This window comes from Chrysemys picta, chromosome 13 (genome assembly GCF_011386835.1).
Source record: "Chrysemys picta bellii isolate R12L10 chromosome 13, ASM1138683v2, whole genome shotgun sequence".
Classification (NCBI taxonomy): domain Eukaryota; kingdom Metazoa; phylum Chordata; order Testudines; family Emydidae; genus Chrysemys; species Chrysemys picta.
This window is the reverse complement of record NC_088803.1, coordinates 31,614,729-31,641,451: the sequence shown is the minus strand read 5'-3', so window position 1 is coordinate 31,641,451 and position 26,723 is coordinate 31,614,729. Positions and strand designations below refer to the sequence as shown.

General features: G+C 42.9%; 1 protein-coding gene across 6 annotated transcripts in view; it reads left to right on the top strand.

Annotated features, from left to right (window-relative positions):
- Window positions 1-26,723, top strand: part of PTPRT (protein tyrosine phosphatase receptor type T) — a 736,092-nt gene that overhangs the window by 655,484 nt on the left and 53,885 nt on the right. For 4 of the 6 annotated variants that reach the window (XM_005295345.3, XM_005295344.3, XM_005295348.3 and 1 more), the window contains 3 exons: window positions 9,861-9,938; window positions 10,143-10,178; window positions 22,693-22,880. In XM_005295345.3, coding sequence (XP_005295402.1) covers window positions 9,861-9,938; window positions 10,143-10,178; window positions 22,693-22,880 — 302 coding nt within the window. The remainder of the gene's footprint in view (window positions 1-9,860; window positions 9,939-10,142; window positions 10,179-22,692; window positions 22,881-26,723) is intronic. The other 2 variants (XM_005295347.3, XM_065565815.1) reach the window with 1 other exon arrangement.

Below are 26,723 nucleotides of genomic sequence, written 5' to 3'. Positions count from 1 at the left end.
GAACCACCAAAAAAGAAAATCAACCTTGTGCTGGTGGCATCTGACTCAGATAAGGAAAATGAACATGCGTCGGTCCGCATTTGCTTTGAATTGTTATCGAGCAGAACCCGTCAGCATGGACACATGTCCCCTGGAATGGTGGTTGAAACATGAAAGGAATATGAATCTTTAGCACAGCTGGCACATAAATATCTTGCCACTCCAGCTACAACAGTGCCATGAGAACGCCTGTTCTCACATTCAGGTGACATTGTAAACTAGAAGCGGGCAGCATTATCTCCTGAAAATGTAAACAAACTTGTTTGTCTGAGCGATTGGCTGAACAAGAGGTAGGACTGCCTGGACTTGCAGGCTCTAAATTTTACATTGTTTTGTTTTTGAATGCAGTTTTTTTGGTACATAATTCTACATTTGTAAGTTAAACTTTCATGATAGAGATGGCACTACAGGACTTGTATTAGGTGAATTGAAAAATACTATTTCTTGTGTTTTTTTACAGTGCAAATACATGTAATAAAAATAACTGTAAACTATAAAGTACACTTTTTGTATTCTGTATTGTAATTGAAATAAATATATATGAAAATGTAGAAAACATCCAAAAATATTTAAACAAATAGCATTCTATTATGTTTCTGGCCAGCAAATGAAATATGGTAAGAACTGAGTCTGTAATATGGTCTCATCACTTTTGGGTATTTTGAAAAAAAACAATTAAAGCTGCGGAATCATTCATCTGTAAAAATGGCTATAGAGAATGCATTGTGACTAATTTTGCAAAGAGCATTCCTAAAGATTTTTATGACTTATAATCACTGAGTCCTCCACTTGTCTGACATCATTGTAAGTTTAGCCAATATCCATTCTTTGGCACACTTCCATGTAAATATTGAGCTGGATTTTTTCAGGACCATCAGAAATAATTATCAGTAAGGGTTCATAATCTCTCAACACTCTTCTTTGCCAAGTTCAGGATGCTGAGGCATCCTGGCTGGTTGGTACAGAGGTAAATTGTGTCCTGTGTAGTTCAGTACCCATGCTAAAGTAGGTAATTTATTGTTCTGGCTCGGATAACATGGATGAGAAAAGTATCAGGGGGTAGCCGTGTTAGTCTGTGTCTACAAAAACAACAAGGAGTCTGGTGGCACCTTAAAGACTAACAGATTTATTTGGGCATAAGCTTTTGTGGGTAAAAACCTCACTTCTTCAGATGCATAGAGTGAAAGTTACAGATGCAGGCATTATATACTGACACATGGACAGCAGGGAGATACTTCGCAAGTGGAGTACCAGTGTTGACAGGGCCAGTTCAATCAGGGTGGATGTAGTCCACTCCCAATAATAGATGAGGAGGTGTCAATTCCAGGAGAGGAAAAGCTGCTTCTGTAATGAGCCAGCCATTCCCAGTCCCTATTCGAGCCCAGATTAATGGTGTTAAATTTGCAAATGAATTTTAGTTCTGCTGTTTCTCTTTGAAGTCTGTTTCTGAAGTTTTTTTGTTCAATGATAGTGACTTTTAAATCTTAATAGAATGACCAGGGAGATTGAAGTGTTCACTTACTGGCTTTTGTATGTTACCATTCCTGATGTCCGATTTGTGTCCATTTATTCTTTTGCGGAGGGACTATCCGGTTTGGCCAATGTACATGGCAGAGGGGCATTGCTGGCACATGATGGCATATATAACATTAGTAGATGTGCAGGTGAATGAGCCCTTGATGGTGTGGCTGATGTGGTTGGGTCCTCTGATGGTGTCGCCAGAGTAGATATGGGGACAGAGTAGACAACGAGGTTTGCTACAGGGATTGGTTCCTGGGTTGGTGTTTCTGTGGTGTGGTGTGTAGTTGCTGGTGATATTTGCTTCAGGTTGGGGGGTTGTCTGTAAGCGAGGACTGGCCTGCCTCCCAAGGTCTGTGAGAGTGAGGGATCATTTTCCAGGATAGGTTGTAGATCGTGGATAATGCGCTGGAGAGGTTTTAGCTGGGGGCTGTATGTGATGGCCAGTGGTGTTCTATTATTGTCCTTGTTGGGCCTGTCCTGTAGTAGGTGATTTCTGGGTACCCGTCTTGCTCTGTCAATCTGTTTCCTCGCTTCCCCAGGTGGGTATTGCAGTTTTAAGAAAGCTTGATAAAGATCTTGTAGGTGTTTGTCTCTGTCTGAGGGGTTGGAGCAAATTCGGTTGTATCTTAGGGCTTGGCTGTAGACAATGGATCGTGTGATGTGTCTTGGATGGAAGCTGGAGGCATGTAGGGACGTATAGCGGTCAATAGGCTTCCAGTATAGGGTGGGGTTTATGTGACCATCACTTATTTGCACTGTAGTGTCCAGGAAGTGGATCTCCTGTGTGGACTGGTCCAGGCTGAGGTTGATGGTGGGGTGAAAATTGTTGAAGTCTAGGTGGAATTCTTCAAGGGCCTCCTTTCCGTGGGTCCAGATGATGAAGATGTCATCAATGTAGCGCAAGTAGAGGAGGGGCACTAGGGGACGAGAGCTGAGGAAGCATTGTTCTAAGTCAGCCATAAAAATGTTGGCATACTGTGGGGCCATGCGGGTACCCATAGCAGTACCACTGACTTGAAGGTATAAGTTGTCCCCAAATCTGAAGTGGTTGTGGGTGAGGACAAAGTCACAAAGCTCAGCCACCAGGGGTGCTGTGGCCTCCTCAGGGATACTGTTCCTGACAGCTTGTAGTCCATCCTCATGTGGAATATTGGTGTAAAGTGCTTCTACATCCATGGTGGCCAGGATGGTGTTTTCAGGAAGAACACCAATGCATTGTAGTTTCCTTAGGAAGTCGGTGGTGTCTCGAAGATAGCTGGGAGTGCTGGTAGCGTAGGGTCTGAGGAGAGAGTCCAAATAGCCAGATAATCCTGCTGTAAGAGTGCCAATGCCTGAGATGATGGGGCGTCCAGGGTTTCCGGGTTTATGGATCTTGGGTAGCAGATAGAATACCCCTGGTCGGGGTTCTGGGGCTGTGTCCATGTAGATTTGTTCCCGTACTGTAGCTGGGAATTTCTTCAGCAGATGATGTAGTTTCTTTTGGTATTCCTCAGTGGGATCAGAGGATAGTGGCCTGTAGAATGTGGTCTTGGAGAGTTGCCTGGCAGCCTCCTGTTCATAATCTGACCTGTTCATTATGACTACAGCACCTCCTTTGTCAGCCCCTTTGATGATAATGTCAGAGTTGTTTCTGAGGCTGTGGATGGCATTGCGTTCCGTACGGCTGAGGTTATGGGATAAGTGATGTTGTTTGTCCACAATTTCAGCCTGTGCACGTCTGCGGAAGCACTCTATGTAGCGGTCCAGGCTGTCATTTCGACCGTCAGGAGGAGTCCACACAGAGTTCTTCTTCTTGTAGTGTTGGTAGGAGGGTTCCTGTGGGTCAGTGCACTGTTCAGTGGTGCGTTGAAAATATTCCTTGAGTCGGAGACGATGAAAGTAGGCTTCCAGATCACCGCAGAACTGTATCGTGTTCGTGGGGATGGTGGGACAGAAAGAGAATCCCCGAGATAGGACAGACTCTTCTGCTGGGCTAAGTGTGTGGTTGGAAAGATTGACAATGTTATTAGATGAGTTGAGGGTACCACTGTTGTAGCCCCCTGTGGCAGGTAGGAATTTAGATAGCTTACTGTTATTTTCAACGCACCACTGAACAGTGCACTGAACTCTGCTTTATGGTAGGTAGCCACCCAGCTTGTTTAGATAAGCCCTGCCCAACAGTGTATGTTCAAAATGGAAGGTAGGGGATTTGTCAAGGAGGACACAAAAGCTTCCACCCTATAGACTGTGGAGCCAGGCTGTCCCGGGCCCAACCATTTTTTGGCCTGTCACAGCCCAGCTGGAGGCAGGTGATCTGGCAGCAACAGGAAGGAGTGGGACAGGGCAAAGCATTGTTGGGGGAGGGCCTCACCTGCACATGGAGGCAACAGCTGACAGGCCAGAGTGAGAAGACAGGCCAGCTCCACAGGACAGGAGCTGCTGCAGGGTAAGTGCAGGACGGGCTTCCTCTCCAACCCCCTTGAGGCAACACCTGACCCCTTCCTGGGGATGGGGCCTCCCAAGCCATGGGGACAGCACCCAACCAACCCCGGGGGCAAGAGCTGGCACCCCGTGTATCACACCCCTGGAGCAGGACCCAACCTCCCCCATGTGGCCCTCCCACTTTAAATGGCGCGCCTCAGCCCCTGCTTCACTCACCAATATGTTCCTTCACCTACTGCCCCTGGGAGGAAGAACATTTCTATGCACAGTTCCAGTAATTGAGCATGTAAATGAGTAGTTAGGTTTGCAATTCTCCCATCTGTGCCTGCAAACGTGGGGTTTTGCACATTTGGAGAATGGTGGAGACAGCTGGGCAAGTGTTTCTGCTCTTTTCTCCTTCTACCTTTAGCCCCAACTGTCCTCCTGAACTTTGCTTTTGTCAGTTTAAACCTGGCCCTTAATATTCTTTTGATGATCACAGAGAAAAAAGTCTTGTTAGATTAAATCCATCCCTACGCAACGGCAGGATAGTAACCCACTGGACGTGTCAGATATTAAACTGATACAACACTGTAACTTAGCCAACTGCACCTCCACCCCAGCATCTGTGCTGCCACACTCTTTTGCCATTACATAGAAATCACAGTGGATTGTCACAACCTATCCTGATGCATTTTCCTTAGCAGCCCTGGCATATCACAGCAGCAAAGCATTTACTTGCTTTTTGAATGCAAGTTTGTATTTGAGGTGGTGCCACCTGATTCAGCCGAACATAGCCGTACTCCTCAGCAAAAGGTACATTTAGCGTAACTCATCTTCCATCATTCTGTAGAAATGCATATCTCCCAACACCAAGTCTCAGTGCTCTAGATACAAGTGTTTTTAAAGCTCCCAGATGATACTTATGAAAGTGGTTTCTCCCTTTAAAGTATCAGTTTCATACATGAGCAAGAAAGTGCATTTCCTTAAGTATATATCTTCTTGGGGTGAAACTTAGCCCCGTGTAGAGGGCCAACACAAGCCCTATGCACTGGTTGGTAGCACATAGTCCCAGAGTGAGGGCTGTCTCCTGTGGACTGGAAGAGGCAGTGCAGGATCTGCTGAAAGAGCAGCAGAAGATGGGCTATTATTAGATTGCGTACTCCTTTTATTGTTGTTGTTTAATCATACAGCCCTTCTGCAGGCGTAACTCCTGTTGAAATTAATGGGAGGCTTAACTAGGTAAGGACTTAGAGAACTGACCTGTTTACTCAGCCCTGTAGGAGAGCATTAATAAAACTTAGTTGAAAATAAAAATGCAACAGGCTGGACTGACTGTAGTATTATTCCAGCTGTTCCAGGTTTATATTGGAATAATACAGAGGTGATTCAGGCCATCCATCTTCTATTTATTGCCCAAATGTGTAAAGGAAAGTTTTATGCTAATCCCAGGAAAAGGAACTGATTGAGTCTGTTTATATTTGAGACTGCTCCTTAGTATAAAAGATCATCTTGAAAGTGCCATTTTCCCCTGTGAGACACAGCACAAGGTATCAGCTCAGTGCAGGAGTGCTGCTGAAAAGAAGTGACAAGGAAGAACAGACATGGTGGGAGCTAAAATTATCCCCTAGCATCTGTGAAGTGTCCAACAAGGTGCACACTGGGTTATTACTGAGAAGGTATCTCATGTAGTCTGTCAGTCCCATCAATGTGACAGGGCAGGCAGCACATCATCTGAACAATGATATACTAATAATACATCCTTCACAAAGGCACCACTTTTCTGACACCACAATGAAGGAATGTCATAGTATCATAGATAATGCAGGGCTGGTCCAGAGGTGAATGTTACATCACCAGGGCAACCAGCTTGGCCGTGACATCCAGGGACTAGATGGCTAAAAAATGAGATATTTGTGTAAAGGCTAACAGTTTGTTAATGTTTGTTTAACTATTCAAGCATTAATTTAGGGAGCAAAGTGGCATTCAGTTGAATATCCATCACCCACAAGGAGCATTAGAAGTACAAAGTGAGAAGCAATGAGCAGGATGGGGGAGCACAGTGGAACCCTGTCTTGCGTTAATGATTTCTGGTGTGGTCATAAAATTATCCTGTCTAATAGCAAGAGCAAGGCCATGAAAGGAGCATATAGGTAAATGCCTCAGAGGATGTTAAGGATTATCTTTCATCCCGGGTCTAGTCAGACATGCTTATTCTCTGCTCACACCTCACTTGTGTTTTTCCTTTGTGAACTTATAAGGAAGCAGATCCAAGGGGACTTGAGACATACTGTCACTCAAAGTAGACTACGACATCAAAATCTAATTCTTATCTGTGCCCATATGCAACTTCTACTTCCAGTTGGGTGCATCCTGCTGCACATAACACAGTGACTTACAGGATAATGGAAATGATTTAAAATAAATAAATAAAGCTGTATATCATGAAAACCATCATGGAGACAGAGAAGAATACCCAGAGTGAAGGGGTGCTGGCAAGTTTGATTAGGCCACAATATCAGCTGCCTTTTAATTAATCTAAACATTCTCTGCAAAATCCATGTCATTTTTGGGGACAAGATTTTCAAAGATCTCTAAACTGGATGTGAAATTGACCCCTGTGTAATGATCCAGTACAAGGTCCACACACCACCTTAGAGGGCTTAACAGGATTTAGCTGGTGCATATGCTTTGTGCTGGCCCTCTGCATTGGGTTGAAACTCATCTGGATGAGCTTCATGCAATATGTACATATCAGTTGTGCCTGTGAAACCCCTCTGGTTGGATAACTGCGCACACAACTATCTGCTTATGCAAGCGACTGCTTGACTGGTTTGTGCCAATGCCCAAATGTTCTGTGCAGATCTCCCATTGAAAAAGAGCTTTGAAAATCTGGCCTTTTGTTGTTTGTTTCCTCCCTCCACACCCAAAAGCATTAACATCCCCTTCTTACCATTCTTCTCTGTTTCACTGAACATAAATGAAGAAACGTTTTTGTTAAATTTACTTAAATATGTATTAGGCTTCTATCCATAGATATGTAAGTACCTTATGCTGAACTAATGCAAAGGCAGTGTGATCCAGTGATTTTACATAGGCTCCTGGAGCTTAGAAAACTTGAGTTCCACTCCCCAGTTTGCTACTGACTTGCTGCCTGATCTTAAGAAAGTCACATAAACTTTCTATACCTCAGTTTCCCTTCTGTAGAAGTGGATGCTTCCCAGTTAACACATGAGGATGAATAGGGGTAGCAAAATACAACAGCCAGACAGCAGGGATAGGAGTCCCAAAAAAGAGGCATGCATCATATCCTAAAGGTAGCTGGTGAAGAACTTCAGGAGGCCAATCTGTGAGACAGTTCACTTACCCCCCATTATGTCAGCTGGTATGTTATAAACTGCAGATGCCAATGAACAACACAGCAACAGAAAAGTGTTATATTGAGAAAACTGCAGGTGCTTTCACTGGGTGATGTAATCTGTTTAGTAGGCAATTCTACAAATTCCACTTGAAATTTTCTAGACTAGTGAATACTTATATCCACCCCATGGAAAAAAAATTATGAGTGTTTATAAATTTGTCAGTAATGTTTACTCTGGAGATGTAGAAATTGAATCTGAAATTTACTTTGATGCATATTGAATTTTATCTACTTTTATTGTATTATGGAATAGTTATTTCTGTTTAATCTATTGGCATCTTTTTGATGTACTGAGATTTTGTATTCGTTTGTTTCCCATCACAGTGAAAAGGAGGTCATTATTTGTCACTATAGGAATAAATGAGAAAGGATTACAAAAAAATGCCCTTAGAAATGATTGGTTGCCATAAATATTCACATTTAAGCTGATCCATGTATAAGCCAGCTCCATAAATTGACTATCTAAAAAGTGAAAAGAACAGGAGTACTTGTGGCACCTTAGAGACTAACAAATTTATTAGAGCATAAGCTTTCGTGGACTACAGCCCACTTCTTCGGATGCATATAGAATGGAACATATATTGAGGAGATATATATACACACATACAGAGAGCATGAACAGGTGGGAGTTGTCTTACCAACTCTGAGAGGCCAATTAAGTAAGAGAAAAAAAACTTTTGAAGTGATAATCAAGCTAGCCCAGTACAGACAGGTTGATAAGACGTGTGAGAATACTTACAAGGGGAGATAGATTCAATGTTTGTAATGGCTCAGCCATTCCCAGTCCTTATTCAATCCTTTGTTGATTGTGTCTAGTTTGCATATCAATTCCAGCTCAGCAGTCTCTGCTTGGAGTCTGTTTTTGAAGTTTTTCTGTTGTAATATAGCCACCCGCAGGTCTGTCACTGAATGACCAGACAGGTTAAAGTGTTCTCCCACTGGTTTTTGAGTATTATGATTCCTGATGTCAGATTTATGTCCATTAATTCTTTTGCGTAGAGACTGTCCGGTTTGGCCAATGTACATGGCAGAGGGGCATTGCTGGCACATGATGGCATATATCACATTGGTAGATGTGCAGGTGAACGAGCCCCTGATGGTATGGCTGATGTGATTAGGTCCTATGATGATGTCACTTGAATAGATATGTGGACAGAGTTGGCATCGGGGTTTGTTACAAGGATAGGTTCCTGGGTTAGTGGTTCTGTTCAGTGATGTGTGGTTGCTGGTGAGTATTTGCTTTAGGTTGGGGGGTTGTCTGTAAGCGAGGACAGGTCTGTCTCCCAAGATCTGTGAGAGTAAAGGATCATCTTTCAGGATAGGTTGTAGATCTCTGATGATGCGCTGGAGAGGTTTTAGTTGGGGGCTGAAGGTGACAGCTAGTGGTGTTCTGTTATTTTCTTTGTTGGGCCTGTCTTGTAGGAGGTGACTTCTGGGTACTCGTCTGGCTCTGTCAATCTGTTTTTTCACTTCAGCAGGTGGGTATTGTAGCTTATGCTCTAATAAATTTGTTAGTCTCTAAGGTGCCACAAGTACTCCTGTTCTTTTTGCGGATACAGACTAACACGGCTGCTACTCTGAAACCTATCTAAAAAGTGAGTGTGCCACATGAATGCTGATCCCTGCCCCCTTCCTTGATCTGTTTTGATTATCAAGGAAATGATCTGTTGATCCTTGCCCAGAGAAACTCGTCCCTTGAATGGGAGAAGTTAGGCGCCACTTGTCGTATCCAGGGAGCCCATCCTCCAGCTGCAGCTAACACCATTTGTGTGCTATTAGATCTGCAGCAGGCATGTGTGATACAGTGTGCATGCTTCCTAGGCTTATTAGTACCAAAAGCACATACTCTGTAAGATGCACACTTAGGGTAGCTTCCTCTTTTGCCACCAAGCTGAGGTACCACTTTAGTGATCTGATGCTAAACCAGCAGCCCCAAGCTTTCCTGCCCTGTTCTACTCCTGGAGAGAGTTCATCTCTTTCCAAAATGTCTCATGTAAAAGCTACCCACCCCTCCATTCTTCTACAGAAAGATTGCCTTCAAATTGTGTCTTCCTGTCTTAGTTTATAAGTAATGTATATATCACATTTAGCGAGCAGGCTTATTTTACTATTGGTAGTCCACTCAACTTTGGGTGGCTTGTATTTCTGGGAGTTGTTTTTAGGAATCCATCTCTTTGAACCAAAACCACAAATGTATTTCTTGTGTAACAACAAATACAACTCCTATTAAAAAAATAGAATAGTAGTCTACAGTGTTCCCAAATATTATATGTTACAATAGCAGTACTTCAATGTTTGGGACCTGTAGTATTATAGTAGTGAAATAAAGTTAATATGCATGCTCAGATGAACAATTTATTTAATTTTGATAAGCCCTATGTATTCAATATTGCCATGTGCTTTGAGGAACTTTCTCCCTGTTCTGTCTCTCTAAATATATATGTTTCTAAAGTCTTTTCCTTGTGTCTTTCCTACCTAGCATCATCCTCTCCTTGTTCATTTTCTGTCCAAAGCAAAACCCTTCAGAGCAAATCTTTGTTGAATTCCTACTACTCAGGTACTAGTGCCAGATTTTATTTTATTTTTTTAGTTTTCTTTCTTTTTTTTTTTTTACATTTCCCAATATGACATATGGACTGAGTCTTCTGAATGTTGGATACGGCTAACCTTGTTTTCATTTTTTTAATTTGTTTTCCTCGTTGATCTTCTGTTGATTTCCATTGATCCGTGTCGTGTGGGTGACCGGAATTCCATCTCAAAGTATCATCAGACACTGTTCCATCGACTGCGCTGCTAGGTAAGAAGACCGGTATGGTGCACTATTCTCCAGTGGAGGAAAAACATTTATTGCATCTGAAAATGACTCTAAGGGACACTGTCAAGTGGTTTAGGCTCCAATATTACAACCCTCCTTTGGATTGATCACCACTTTGTTATTGCAGAAGCTGAAGCAACTCTAAGGTTAAGTGTAGTCCCACAACCAAAACAGAAATGTGACTTCTCCTTAGAACTGCTGTTTGCCATTATACTGGAATAACGTGATGTGGATACTTAAATAAAAAGTAGGCCCAAATAATTGTATATTTCAGTTCCATTCAAAACGCACACAAAAATGAAAATTAGTGAAATCTTGGAAAGTGGACAAAATTGATCAGGGAAAAAAAATTACACTATCTTCCTTATTAAAAGGAGAATAAAAGACAAGATTTGAGAACCTGAGGGGTGTCAGGTGCCTCTTTTATGTGTAGGGTGTGACATGATGGGCCAAATTTCCATCCATTCTCCAATTTTGGAAACCATTTTGGCTCATGTAAGTGATTGTGTCTACACAGCTGACACACACATGCTTTGTATGTGAAGATCAGATCTGAGATCCCCAGCTCATGTGCATAAATGAGTGTTCGCATATTCAAAATTGGTTGGAGCCTGCTTCTTTGGATGCAATCAGTTATGAGTGCAACAAGTTCCATGCAGAAATCAGGGGCTGAGCTTGGGAAAGGGCGACTTTCATACTAGGTACATTGAGAACTGTAAAAGCAAGGGAAAAATTTCTTCACTTGTAATACATTGTCCTACTCTGTCTGTCATGCACCAAACTCCCATTGATCAAAACTTGGATACCATGGTGCTATACATAAACCTGAAGCAAACCAAGATTAATGTCAATGGGAATTTGGTACAAAACGAGTACTGAATATGCAGTAGAAAGTACAGATCACAGAGGAGAATGTTGCCTATATTAAGAGAGTTTTCACTGAGGTAAAGCCAAGGGAAAATGCATAATGGTAATTTTATTTTATGAAAAGAGACTCTATAGGCCAAAGTTTTCAAAATTGGATGTTAGATATTACCTTTCAAATCCCTGTTTCAGCACTTGAATAAAAGTGACCTTGTAAATGTCAGAGTAGTTGAGTGCCATGACTCCTTTTGACTTTAATAGAAATCATCAGTGGTCAGCACCCCTGAAAATCAAGCCACTTTTATTTAGGTGCCTAAATACCAATCTAAGTAGTCTAGCTTTCAGGTATCCAACTCTGAAACTTTCATTCTTCGGAGTTTTAAAAAGAATATGCTGCCCCATCAAATTAACAAAGAGACAGCAGAATGGTCAGAAGAAACTTTTAAGCTGGCTAAAGGAGAAAGAGCTATTCAGAAACTTATTACGGGTGTACCCTTGAATACAACAGTAATAATAGCCTACCAGTTTTGGATCTCCCTTGAGGACGCCTGTGCTTACTGTGTGTGGAATTTGAAAAAGGCAATTCCTCTGCTATGAATCAGAAAACAGATATGTGGAAGATCAGAATCTACCCAGTGGTATTTATCAGACCTGTCATTTTGGATTATCTGCAGTAACTTTTCCCTTCCAGACACAGTAATCTACTGCAGCTGTCTTAAACGTTACCCTGAGCAGGTAGTAGCCCAGTAGTTAGACCAGGAAAAAATTACACGCAAGCACATGAGTGCACTGTATTACACGGTAACAGCAAAGGAACAAAGAGAGGCTGGAAGAGACTGTCGCGGTACGTAAATTTATCATGCAATCTGTTACAATACTGACTTTGGGAAGAAAGGGTTCTTTTTCCAGGGGGAGAATGTGTCCATTTCCCAGTCGGGTTGTATTTCTTAGTTTCCCAAAGACAAAATGTTGTCTAAGAGAAATCTAAATGTGGATTCATATCACAGCTGTGCTCCCTACACAACACAAGGCCTATTGCTGCAGTATACTGGGAGGTGCTGTCCACCCTCAGCTCTGCACTTCGCATCTGTCAGAACAGAAGCCCCTATTTTGCTGGAGCTGTTTTCACACCTGTATTCTGGGTAGTGAGCACAGTGGTCTTATTAGGACAGCTAAATCACTGTGTGACTGCACACTTCTTAATTTGAGGCTAAAGGGAAGATTATATATGACTTGATCCAGACTTCCTACAGGAAAAAAAACAAAGGCTTTCAAAATCCCAATGTTTAGAGAAAAACAATAATAATTATTAAGAATCAAATTGTTCTTGTATTTTACATCTTCAACCCACTTTAAAGCTCTTAACTAACTAATGTTTACAGCCCACCTATGTGGTGGGTATGAATTACCATTTCCATTTTACAGATGGGAAACTGAGGCACAAAGGTTAAAACCATGATTTTCAGAGATGCTGTGAACCCACAGTTCCAGCTGAAGTTAAGAGCCACAGGTAGTCAACCCCTCTGAAAAGAAGGCCTTTAGCAACTTGCTCAAGGCTGCCTGGTGAGTTGCGGACAAAACCAGAATCACAACCCAGGAGTAGTTCTTCAAGTATGTGTCAGTGTGGTATCCCACAGTAGGTGTGTATGTGCCCCAGACAGATGAGACCAGATATTTTTGAATAGCAGTGTCAGGCCCATGCTTGCACCCTGTGCTACCTCATGCTCCTCTATGAGGGCACAAAGGGTGGGATGACTACAACCCTCTCACAGTTCCCTCTTACTGCCCCTGGCAGCAAGAAGGAAGCTAGTGAGTGTTCAGTCTGCTATATGATTGCTTTGGCTACATTTCCCAAAAGCTTAGTCCACTCCTCTGAGATACCTCAGAATTACCTTCGTTCATTTATTCTTCCTATCCAGGTCTGTTCTGATGTTTGTCAAACTAAAAACTGCTTGCAAACCCCTCTGGATAGCTCCCCCTATACAGGTTGTTAGAATGGTGCACTCAAACCCTACAGACTTCAAGCCTTCTACATCCTGTGATGAGCTAATTGCACTGAAAGAGAGGCACAGCAAATGCCTATTCTTCTTGGGAGAGTCTCACATCCCAAACAGTTGCTCGATCTGCCTCTCCTTCTCTGCAAGAACCTGCAACTTGAGGGATGCGACGCTGTACCTCCATCTTCTGAAGCAGTGTGTGCAAATGGCATTGGAGCCAGGAGATTTGACCTCAAAGATGTGTCTAACAATCAAGCCCACACATTGCAGCATTCCATCTAGCAGGCGGGTGACTTTGAAGACGTCTGTAGAGCAAGTGGCACAGAAGCCATCAACACCCCCAAATTTGACATCTCACACGTTGGACCCAGTAGGCTGAAAAGGGCAGCCCTGCTCCTTATAAATGAGTCATCCTAGACCCAGCAAGAACCTCGTGGCAAATGCCAGACACTATTCCAGCAATAGCTACATATGCCAAAACCTGGTACCAGGAAACACTTCCAGTTTTGATTACTTTGACTCCCAACCGGACCCTGACTCCCTGGTGGTCTCAACTGCTCAGGAGAAGTCAAGACCCACCAAAAACATGCTGAAGGACAAAGATCCCAAATGCTATGATCCGTCTGGAAGAAAGGCATACTCATCAGCCTCGCTCCAGTTGAGAGTGGCCAGCTGTCAGGCATTGCTGGCCAAATATGACTTTTTGACATAGGATAGGGTGACATCCTTCTTGGCCAAACACCTTCACAAAAACAGAGGAGCTGAAACACATTATAAAAGAAGACCAGCTCATAGCCATGTACAGGCAGTGATGGAGGCCTCTGACACCGAGGCCAAGTCTGTGACCACTGTAGTGGCCATTTGTAGAGTGTCATGTCTCCAAGCTTCAGGTATCCCTCCTAAAGTATGAACCAGGATTGAAGACTTGCCCTTCGAGGGGTCAGAGCAGTTCAGTGAATGGACTGGTAGGGCCCTATACGCATGGAAATATTCCAAAGCAGCCCAATGCTTTCTGGGGATCTACATTCCTCCACCCTATCGAAGGGCATACCACCCTCAGACATTGCATCATGAGAGACCGCACACCACAGGGTACCATGGACAAATGGAGGTACCTGGCCAGGAAATGCCCTGGTAAAACAAAGGGCATCGATCCTTCTCCACCTTCTGGGATGACCCATCAGCAAATTTGATGGGTTGGCGGACAGCTGTATAGAAACCTTGGGAAGCTGCCTCATGCCATACCACCGGCCATTGTCTGTTATAACATCAGCCAGATGGCTTCCCACTGAATGTAATGAAAGGGTTACCCTTCTCAGTCTCTTCCCCAACAATGACACTGGTCACAGACACATCAGGGGCAGGGTGGAGCCACTTGCAAATGCAAGGTTTGTGATCTCAGGACAATCTATAATTACATATGAACATCTCGGTACTGAGAGCCACTAGACTGGCTTGCATGGCATTCCTACCCATCTTTCAAAATGCCACAATGCAGATCCTGATGGTCAACACGTCAGCAAAGCACTATATAGACAAGCAGGGAGGCACTCAATCATTCCCTCTCTACCTGGAGGTAATCGATTTCTGGGAATGGCACCATCAGCATTGAGTCATTCCAGTAACTCTGCACCTACCAGCGGTCAGCAATTACCCGATAGACTTCCTAAACAGGAATGCAATAGCCAGCCGCAAGTGGTCACTATGGAAATCCATTCTAGAACCAATATTCTGCTGGTGGGGAACTCCCACCATAGACCTTTTCGCCAGGCTGGACAATGCCAGTGCAAGGACTTCTGTTCCAGGGAAGGTGTGAGCCTCAGCTCCCGTCTGGACACCTTTGTGCTTTGTTGGTCTTAAGGACTACTCTGTGCCTTCTAAGCAATCCCCCTGATCCCCAGGATCATATCCAATATTAGACAGAACAAAGCTGTAGTCATTACGATAGCCTCTTAATAGCAGAGGCAATTTTGGCTGTTGGATCTCCTACAGGTATCCAGCCAGCTCTCCATATGCCTTCCCACCTGTCCAGACATGATCTCACAAAACCAGGGTCAAATATTGCACCAGGACCCTCGTTGTTACATCTGACAGCCTGGATATTTACTATGAGCAAGCCCAACAGAGATTGATCCCTACAAGTCTATCAGATCCTTCTATAGCATTGGAAACCCTCCACCAGGAAGACTTCCTCCTTGAAGTGGGGGAAAAAATCCATTTGGGCAATGCAAAACATTGTGAACCCAGTTGAGATTCCAATACCAAAAATTCTGGATTACATGCTGCTCCTGAAGCATCAGGGTTAGCCTTAAGGTCCATCTGGCAGTAATATCTGCATGATATTACTCCGATGTGGTCACATATGGTCTTTTTACACCTCGCAGTATCAAGATTATTCAAGGGCCTTCTCTGTACTTCCTCGTCAGCCAAAGACCCTAGTCCCGTATGGGACTTTAACGTGGTTCTCCTGTTGCTTAAGGAGCCTTCTTTGAAAGCATTGGTGGAATGCTTGTGTTATAATCTCATCATCAAGATGGTCTTTCCTGTAGCCATCATGAAGAGTCAAGAGAACTAAAAGCTCGCATGGTTGGACCATCATAAACATCCTTGCACAGGGACAAAGTGGTGAATTAACGACATCCTAAATTCATCCCTAAAGTGGCCTCAGAATTCCACCTGAACTAGTCTGTCATTTTAGTAATCTTCTTTCTGAAGCCCCATATGTTTCCAGAAGAAACAAAATTTTGTACTATGGATGTTGTCCAGGACCCTGGTTTATTACATCAACAGGACCAAACCTTTCAGATTTTCTCCCTACCTCTTCATGGCCATTTCTGACATCAAAGGGCCAATCTGTCTCATCCCAGAGAATCTCAGTGGATTACACAATTCATTTCCACTTGCTATAAATTGACTAGCAAACCTGTACCCCCAAATATGAAAGCACACTCCAGTAGGGTTCAGGAAACATTTTTGGACTGCTTCAGATATATACCTATCTCTGAGATTAGTAAGGCAGCCACGTGGAGCAATCCACTGAGCTTTGTGAAACTGTGCACTTGACATGGATGCCAAGTTTGGAAGAGCAGTACTTCAATCTCCATTTGACTGATATAGCTGAATCTCCTCACTCCCACCTTCTGGGGACGATAGTGTTTGCCAGTCACCTAGAGTGGGATCCATACTCAAAGTATGGTTACTTATCCTTCAGTAATCTTGGTTCTTTGAGAAGTTATAGTCAGTGAGGATCCCACAACCTGCCTTGCATCCCTGCTGTTTGAGCTTTGAGTTGCAAGGGAACTGAAGGAGTGTCATGGCAGTCCTGCCCTTCATGCCCTTGTCTGGGAGCTTAAAGAGGACAGGGCATATGTACGGCCCTAATGGACACTGTTACTCAAAAGAGGTTTTTAAGGTCAGGCTTGACAAAGCCCTGGCTGGGATGATTTAGTTGGGGATTGGTCCTGCTTTGAGCAGGGGCTGGACTAGATGACCTTCTGAGGTCCCTTCCAACCCTGATATTCTATGATTCTATGGGGAAAAAAATTCAGTGGAGCATGCATACCTGGAGTGAGATGCACACTGATGATATCATCTCAAAGAACTACACTTACTTTAGGGTAAGTAACTGTATTTTCCTGACTTCCCAATCCCATTCTCCAGACACTGGACAAAGCTGCCTTTGCAAAATAGTTTGATGGTAAAACTGGTTTATGTAAAAATATGGGAGAAGGAGCATCAGCCACCCCAGAAACCAATATCCATCACACGGTGCTACCTGCAGCTTGGCATATTTGTTCCCATCTGTTACTCCTTCTGCTAATAAATGTGCAGTGTTTGTAATACTAGATGACTCACCAGACTCAGTTGTGACATGATTTGTTAATAGAAAGACACGGGGGATGGGTTTTTTTGGCTTCCATCCTACCCTTTGCTTGATTAATACTTTTATAATGCATTTCTTTAGCTGCTTAACTTTCTGGTATGAAACATCCCTGGATTCAGGCACTATGCTTGCAAGTGTCTGTGCTGGGAAATGTAATACTTCACTGAAAGCAAGAGAGGCGGGAGAGGCCTGTGTCCTGGCTGTTTCGTTATGGCCCAGCTTGGACCACAAAGGTGCAGCCCTGATCAGGGCTGGTTTAGAACTGTATTGCGTCAGGGGCTATTTTGGGAGGCATTGTGCATTGCTGCTATCTCCCAGCATTCCCCAATGAATGGAGGTGGAGGGACTCTTCAAAGGGTGCAGCATGTTGTTCCAGTTGCACCTAGCTAGCTGCCATTCCTAGTGTGTAGAATGAACATTGGCCATGGCTCCAATTCCCCCCGCTCTTGTCCCCACTGCACCCACCCAAGAGGGTGCCAGCCCGAAGCTACCGCAGCCCTCAAGGGAGCACAGGAACTTTAACTCTGCCTGGTCCCTGCACATGGGGAACAAGACAGTGAAAGGTTCCCGGCACCTTCCTTTCCTCCATGCACTTATGCAGAAACCACACACAATCTGGCCTGTATTTAAACACATGGAGAAATTTACCCTAGATTTATCCATTTCTTGGTTGGTCCTGTGCAATTACACACATGCCCTGGGTTTATCTACAGTATATCTCTGAGCAGCTTAAAGGTGAAGATTATGATATTGTTTCATTAGTGCGCTGCATCATCATTGACTTCTTAATCTGAAGGATGGGTTATTTTTTATATTTTTAAGCAGTTAGAGGTTTAAAAATTGGTGGCTCACATACTCTTTGTGGCCTCCCACGGCATGCCAGCCCCGTGGGTGCTGCCTGTGCAGCAGCCCAATTTACTAAATGTCACTTGCAGTGGAATAAGCAGCTGTGAAATAACCTGCATTAGGAGGTTGAAGGTTGTTGCTTGATGAGTCTCTCTGATGACATTCCTGTGAGACCGACTGACTACATGGCCACATGCAGTCAGTGCAGAAGACTTCCTGCTTCAGAAGCATTCCAAGGCAGGGGCAAAGTTTTCCTTGGAAATATCAGACAGTTGGGTATGGGGAGATGCAGGTGGGTATGGTATTCTGAGGTTCTCAGTGCAGTCTACTAACTAGCTGAACTAATGAATTAAACTGCTTAACACCCTAAGCTAGGTGTGCTTTGCCTCGTTTTACACATGAGACACAGAAATACTGACGTGGTCAGGGCCACGCAGTTAATCAGTGGCAGACCTGGGGCTTGAACTGAAGAGTCCCAGGTCCAAGTCCACTGTAGCAGTGCATTCTCCTTCCTTATTTAAGCACATATCCCATTTGTTAGTGAAGCTGGGAAAGGAAATGCACAAAAACTTCTGTCAAGGTTAGTATATGCAGTATTAAATGTTTGCCAGAATGTGGCAGTGGTGTTTTTAAGACCAAGGGGAATTGATTTTCTCCAGCCTTGTTTTTTTCCATCATGAGCCAGCATGGCTAACACATCAGCTGCTGCTCGTTGTCTTTCCCACAAAAGAAAGATGAATGAAGGATGCGCTCTCCAGACTGCCTCTAACATGGCTAGGAAATCAAACCATGCTTCCAGTTGGCTCATCTCTAATTAACGTGCCCAGTTTGGCTAAATCAATATCATTAGTCAAATGATAATTTTTACTCATGTTTGTCATAGCACCATGCATATAGTGCATCACCTTCGAGTTGGGTATTTGTCATATAATAAACCCTATGCACATAAAAAAGTGAGCTAATTTTACTAAGTGCCACCGTATCACTAGCATAATGGAGAGAGATATTAGCCATGCCACACCAGTCCTTAAGAGATGTCAAGTAATTGACAACCCTAACTCTAGTAGACAGAGATTGGATATGTGTGTAATTAAATCCATCACAAACCCCACTCAAAATATAATTTATTTTGTGCAAAGGAAGTCATATCGCATTACCCACTTGCCAACATTAAGAGAAAAAAATATAAATAGAGATGATTACATTTACGTAGCCTATCATTTCAGAAGCAGAAAGAGCTGGTGGATATTAAAGGAAAAGATTCTAAACAAACTTCTCTGTGTATTCAGGACACACATTAGTGCAGTAGGGCTGGAGTCATTTGAAGCTTAAGTTAGGTTTTCTTGTCTGCAGACACCCTCAGTGTGTATGTTCTTCCTCTGTGTTATCTCACAGTAACAAAACTAAGTTTGTGAACCAAGATGACATTAAAAAAGGAGGAATCTGAGGTTTCTATGCTATAAACTGTTCTGGGTGGACAGGGCTTTTGCCTGTAGCCCTACTGGAATAGTTGTTCAGGGATTTGCTCATGCTGAGCGGTTTGTAGGATTGGGGAGGTAATTTTTCAGGTGCTTCCTATAATGTACATGACATCTGCCAGAGAACTTACCAGCTGTCATGAGGATGTATTTTATTTGTTTAGTTAGATAGCAACAAAAGTATTCTACAGTAAGTATTTTAGTATCAATCAGGCAATAATTTCCTGCCTTTGGGATTATTCATCAGACACTGGAAGATACTTCTATCTTGTGTTTCATTGGTAGAGGGATTTTCATCACATAATATCTTGTTGCAATGACTTCAGTTTGAACCACATAGAGCTGGAACTCACTGATACTCCAGCTCACATAGGCAAGTTATACTCTGTTACTCCCCAAAGGAGAGTGTCAAAGTGAATTCATAAACATCTTCCCCCAAATTCTCCTTTATGTTGATCTATTGTTCTTGTGGAGAGTCACATAAAGCACTAGGAAGTGACTCATACTGGATTCTGAGCTTGTGAGGTGCTGAACACCCTACGGTCCCATTGATTTCTGTGGGAGTTCAGAGCAGTCTGTCTTAGGGGCATGGTGACAAATTGCTATAGCCCATGTTAAGTGTAACAATGACAATCAGAAGTGTGAATTTGCAGAGCGAATATTATTTTTGTTGCTTTTTTCTTGTAATTACAGTGCCCTTAGCAATGCAGTACGTTTTATTTCTACAACCTGCAGGAAAAGGAAAGCCTGTCTAAAATGCGCTTCAAAGACCCTTTTGGTTGATTGCCCTAGTTAGAGATGAGACTTTGCTTGCTACCTCTCCTCCATTCCAGGGCATATTGAATTGTTCATAAAATTGCTGCAAACAGCACCTCTTGAGAGATGGTGTAGTGCCTTGCTTGAGTGCTTCATTAACCATGGTTAGGCTCAGACTCAAGGGGTGATTAGACAGAGAGGGAACAATATGTTTCATAAGGCATTATTAGCAGAACATCTGAACTTTCGACTCACCTCATACACAGCAATTCGTGTACGTGAAGAAAGATTCAAATTCCTTTTTTTTTTTCCTGCTTGAAACAAAACAAAATGTCTGTGGATGCTGCCATGGACCATTCTAAGTTCACACAAATAACCAGGTCAGCTTCTCCTCCCAGTGGTGGACATGGAATCCACTCAGAGTACTGCAGGCACAGAAAATCCAAGTTAGGCCGTCTTCACCCAGTTAGTTCCCACAGCTTGTTCTGAGTGAGCATGGAAAGCTCATCATTGCCTGATGTTAGTATATCGAAGTGTGCTAGGGAACTTCCTGTGTCCAGTAGCAGGATCCACATGGCTAGTTAGTGCATGGCGCTCTGGTATGCTGTAGATTTACACCCCTACTTGTTGCTCACTAATTCTCCAGCTAGACAAGCCCGTAGGAAATGCATTTCAGTTGAGATAAACACACAAAAACCTTGTAATGTAGCTGTCCACATCACAGAAACCTCTAGTTTAAGATTTCAGCACATGGTGGTCCAGTGTGGAGGACGTGATTTAAAAGAGAAGTGGGTAAAAATTATTAATAGAACTGCACATTAGTTTTAAGGCTGCCTCTCAAAGAGGGACATCATAATGTTTTCTAATTGGGGCTGATAAAAATGTAGCATTACTTGTAGGCTCCTCAGAGAAGCCAGTTGTGAAATTGGGTTTGTATTAAACCTAATAATGGAAAATTAAGCATAGTATGTCTGTTGGAAATGGCCCGTCATAAAAATAGTCTCCTCTCCATTATGGGAGGTTAATAGGGAATAGGTAAGGAAAGATGCATTGGGGAAACGAAGCCAACTAGGAAAATTAATAAGCCTTGAAATTCCCCCTGTTCAGAGTTCTCACATTGTAATTAGTAACAGTATTAGAATTATTATACAAATGCTTAGATGTTACTCTTCCTTAAATTCCACATTTATTGATGTTATATGTGTTGGTGGTTTTGCTAAAGCCAAATTCATATTTATTTTTGTGTGTCGCATGCATGTTGCTTTATTGAAGCCTGGATTTTGAAAAATATCTTAACACCAGTGACTTGGTGTAAGAGATGCTGATCACCTGTAACTCCAGTAGATTTCAGAATGAGTGGAAGGTGGTCAACATCTCTGATAATTGAATAAGTTAAAACTCTGTAGTGTTTTCTGCAAGAGGAGGAGTGTTCACCCTGCTGCTATAGCCAAAATTCAGCTTGAGCAGTTATAGTCCATCTCCCTAAAATTACCCTCAAGTTTCAGCTGGATTAGTTTGTTCTCTTTGCGCCTCCTAAAAGGGGCAAAGAGAATAATGCTACTGTAGTAGTGCTGCTGACAAGGAATAGCTTCTAGTTTCTATCCCTTTCCAATAGTGAGCAAGTAATCCCTTTGTATACAATCTCCAGTCACTTTGGATCATTCTGGATAGAAGAAGCTATATATTGGAATATGTGAATGTGGTGATAGTGGTTAGAACGATTAGTAACTAATGCAAATGACTAAGAGCCCTAGGAGATCCCTAACGAAGTGCCAAGACAAAGACTCACTTGATCAAATGCTTGAATTAAGTTGGCTCATTTGGAAAGAAACAAGAACTAGCAACTAGATGTTGCATCTAAGCAGAGCTTCTGTAGTTAAATAGAAGAATCCTGGTTGGTGATCATGTGGTGCTAGGAGTGCTTTCTGTTCTATTGTCTATTAGGAGTATTGTGCCATACAGTTAGGGTTCTGCCTGAATATATGAAGCTACAGTCTTCATTCACCTAGTGCTGGAGATGTTTTCTAAATCCATTTCTTTTGAAAAGGTACATTTTTTCTGATAAATTTACATTTCTGAAATATAAGTGCAAGTTAGCCATATTTCTGTGCAGTGTGGTTGTTCTTTCAGATGACATTACATTTCTTAAACTGAAATATATATGTTAGGCCTAAACTTTACTTCAAAGGTGACTAACAATTTTGGGTTTCCAAATTTCTGGGTGCCCAACTTGAGATGCTGAGCACTCACTCCTGAAAATCAGTCCTATCCATGGTTGAGCACCCAAAAATCACTGGTCTCTTGTACAGGGCAGTCATGCTTTGTGAACAGAAGTATATCATTCCAGTGGAGTTGCCATGCAGATTTCATGATTGTAACATGCATTATTTCTTGAGATATGCCATTTACTTCTGTCACTGTTGTGCCTGTTTGGCTATCCACATCTGTTCCTGTCTCTTCCTGATTGCCTCACGGACTGATTACACTACAAATATTTGAGCGTGCCTTAGTCTTTCTGGATGGTTTGGGCACGTGTGGTTTTGCACTTGCCTCTCCTCTTTATTTTACCTGCACTGACCTATGGGGTTGGGGGTGGGGGCAAACAGCACAGGAATGAGACCGGAAATAATGGATAGGTAAAAGCTTGTTTTGTCTCCCTGTCTTTAAAACAGAGAGCAGCCACGGGGAAATGACCCAGCCAACTCTGACCATCCAGACCCATCCGTACAGGAGCTGTGAGCCAGTGGAAATGTCCTACCCCAGGGGGCAGTTCCAACCAGCCATCCGAGTGGCCGACTTGCTACAGCACATCACCCAGATGAAACGAGGACAAGGCTATGGATTTAAAGAGGAGTATGAGGTGAGAGGAACATTTGTTCACATAAGTAAATAGATAAGTGGAAGCAACTCTCAAGTCAGGATGGAGGCTCAGGAGTAGAGAATGATCGTTTTAAGAGGCTTTTTTATTAATTGAATGAACTGTAATCATGTCCCCCTTTTTGTGTTTCTGTGGCTAGGATTATAACCATATTCCTTTTCCTTCAGTAGTGGCTCCAAGCCCACTTCTCCTGTAGTGACATGATTATTGGGGGCTATCTGTTTCATAGGTCCATGTAACAGGATTATAGCATTGTAAGAGGAGATGGAGAACATTTACAAGACCATTGGATCCCTTCCTTTGCGAGTGTGGATTATAATTTAGAGTCCAAGGCTACCCTTTCCCCAGAAGAACGGGTATAGCAGAGATTGAACAGGTGAAACAGTGAAAGAATCAGAGCTCCCTTCTCCTGTTGTCATTGGTGTAGTATAACTAAAGTAATGCAAGCCAAGTCTGGATAAGCAAGCAAGCTTTTTCTTTTGATTCCTACTCCGTTGCAGTCCCAAATGCTTTGTAGCAATTGATCAAATTAAAGCATAAATTCACAAGCTGCATGTGGAACAGTAAACTCAAAGCAAGAGATACCCTTAAAGAATTATTGGCTTTTCCATTGTGCTAGAACCTCTGGCTCAGAAGTGAGAGATAAGAAGCTAGTTATTAAAAAGAGGGCACAAAAACCAACAGGGTGGTGAGAATTAGAGAACATCAGAGACAAAGATGATAGAAAGAAAGATAACAAGAGACCAAGGAGGATATGAAAGAGAACTATGCAGCACCTGTATGGAGAGGGGTAGGAATGAGGAAGAGAAGGAACCAGCACAATCAGTCAATGAAATTCAGCTCTGGCAAGCTGTAATGGTAATGAGTGAAATAAGCTTTGTGGGGTGGCCATAAGGTGATATGTTGCAGCTTCTTTAAAATGATTCATAAATAACAGCAGCTGTGAGAAATGTGCAACTTAATGAAAGCAGTTTATTTTTAAATACTGTGAGTAAGAGAGCATTGGGCATGTAGCACTTGTGCTGGCTTATATTATTATAAAACGAGTATGGGAATTACCTTTCTGGGGCAAGCCGAATAGCTCTGTTTTGATCTGATGACAATATAGACTCATAAGGGTGAATGTTTCTAGTTACTATAGGATGGCAGAGAGCAGATAGGGCCCAATAACTAGCATTTCCACTATCCTGCATGCTAGGTTGACAATTAATTGATGGGCTTTGCGTAATATTGAAACAATGGGGTCTATTCTCTTATAGGTCCAAAGGGGATTTACTCAAGTAAACCCTTGCCCCCATGAACAGTAATCAACTTTGCACGTCACTCTCCTGCAGATGCTCCAAAGATTTAGGTCTTGATGCTAAAAGAGAAAATAAACAGTTTCTAGAGTGCACGTGGCTCTTGGCACCGGCCTTGGTAATTCTCAAAATAACCCATTAGCACAGGGATCGGCAACCTTTAGCACACTGGCTGGTTTGTTTACCTGCTGCATCCACAGGTTCGGCCGATCACGGCTCCCACTGGCCGCGGTTCACCGCTTCAGGCCAATGGGGGCTGCGGGAAATGGCACGGACTGAGGGATGTACTGGCCGCCACCTCCAGCCGCCCCTATTGGCCTGGAGTGGTGAACCGAAGCCAGTGGAAGCTGCAATCGGCCAAACCTGCGGATGTGGCCGGTAAACAAACCGGCCCGGGCCGCCAGGGTGCTTACCCTGGTGTGAGCCACATGCTAAAGATTGCTGATCCCTGCATTAGCATAAAAAACATCAATGCAACTCCAGCTCCACGAGATAGGCCTCTCTCCAGAAAGTGCTAGCCATGTGTATATATAATGATAACAATATACTGTAGATTTACATAACCCATTTCACTCCAAGAGATACCACTAGATATTCTTCAGGTTCACAAATCACATGCAAAATCCTGCCCTTTATTAAAGGGGCACAACTGTTTTGAAGTCATCTAGATTTCCTTGATCGGTTAGAGAGAAGAATTTGGCTTTCCGTACACAGTATGTAGGGAATGCTTCACCCACTGCCAAAATGCAGCCGCAATCACCACCAACAACACTACAAAGTTAGGGAGGCTGACCATATCCTGTTGAAACTACTAAGGGTAATTTCAAATTGACAGAATATATTGTCCCAAATTGGAATTTGGCTGAACAGAAGGCTAACAACTTTATTTTGCAAAAAGCACTCCAAGATCTTTAATCACAAATGGGCTAGACCTCTGTTTTATTTATATTGTGTTTTTATACATTATATAGTTTAGTACCTGTGTCACCTACAAATACATTTGTCCTTTAAAGAGCTGATTTTCTACCTTACTTTGCCAGCAGGTCTCATAAATTACAATCTATTTAGTGATGTGATATCAAATAATTTTACTCTTATGAAACATCTATTTGAGCCAGGATCATCCCTCATCCATGGCAGTCTCTTATCTCTGCAAATTTTCTCCCTGTGCTACTGCTGGGAAATTGAATCACAGATTTATTTTAAAAGTACCTCTCTCCCCCATAAGTTTGTAATAATGGCAAAGTTTTAAGCCAAGTGCACATGCTAAAACGTACATGCCTGTTAGGTGTGCAGAGCTCTGCATTGGTGTGTACAAAGCAGGATCTGTGTGTGCATTTTGTGTTGTGTGAACACTCGGTTTACACTTTGAATGCAGGGATTTGTCAGCAAACAAGGAGCAGGTGCATTTTTTTGCGCATCTGATATACCTATGGTTCAGTGTTTGACCTGGCCCTTCACAAGTGCTGTTGTTATTTGATAAATTTATATATATATAAGAATAAAATGTGACACTAACAACAGGGATTGATAACATTGGTCAGAATGAGGCATAATGTGGGGATGGCTTGTTTAAATGTCACTCATTCAACCTTCAGTACACTTTAGTTCTGACTTGCAGCACCTCTGATCCTAGTCTAAGCTTCCTATGAGCAAAGACTGCCAGTGTGGAAGGTGAGGAAGACAGATGCCCAAATTCATTTTTATTTGTGTTTGAAGACAGAATTGATACAGCTCCCCAGAAGTGAATAGCTTACTTCATACCCATGCTGCACTACTGGGGTATTTTATTTATTTTGGATTTTGTGGCTGGTACCTAAAGCATTTCAGGATGGACTTCTCAGTGCCTATTATGGAGTGTGAAGTCTGGCTTTTATCCCATTCATAAAATCATAGAAGATTAGGGTTGGAAGAGACCTTAGGAGGTCATCTAGTCCAAACCCCTGTTCAAAGCAGGACCAACCCCAACTAAATCATCCCAGCCAGGGCTTTGTCAAGCCAGGCCTTAAAAACCTCTAAGGATGGAGATTTCACCACCTCCATAAGTAACCCATTCCAGTGCTTCACCACCCTCCTAGTGAAATAGTTTTTCCTAATATCCAACCTAGATTTCCCCCCACTGCAACTTGAGACCATTGCTCCTTGTTCTGTCATCTGCCACCACTGAGAACAGCTTATCTCCATCCTCTTGTGAACCCTCCCCCCTTCAGGTGAATGAAGACTGCTATCAAATCCCCCCTCATTCTTCTCTTCTGCAGACTAAATAAGCCCAGTTTCCTCAGCCTCTCCTGATAAGTCATGTGCCCCAGCCCCCTAAACATTTTCATTGCCCTCTGCTGGACTCTCTTCAATTTGTTCACAGTCTTTCTGTAGTGGGGACCCAAAACTGGACGCAGTACTCCAGATGTGGCCTCACCTGTGCCCCAGGACCGACCCCTGGGCACTCCGCTTGATACCGGCTGCCAACTAGACATCGAGCCATTGATCACTACTTGTTGAGCCTGATGATCTAGCCAGCTTTCTATAC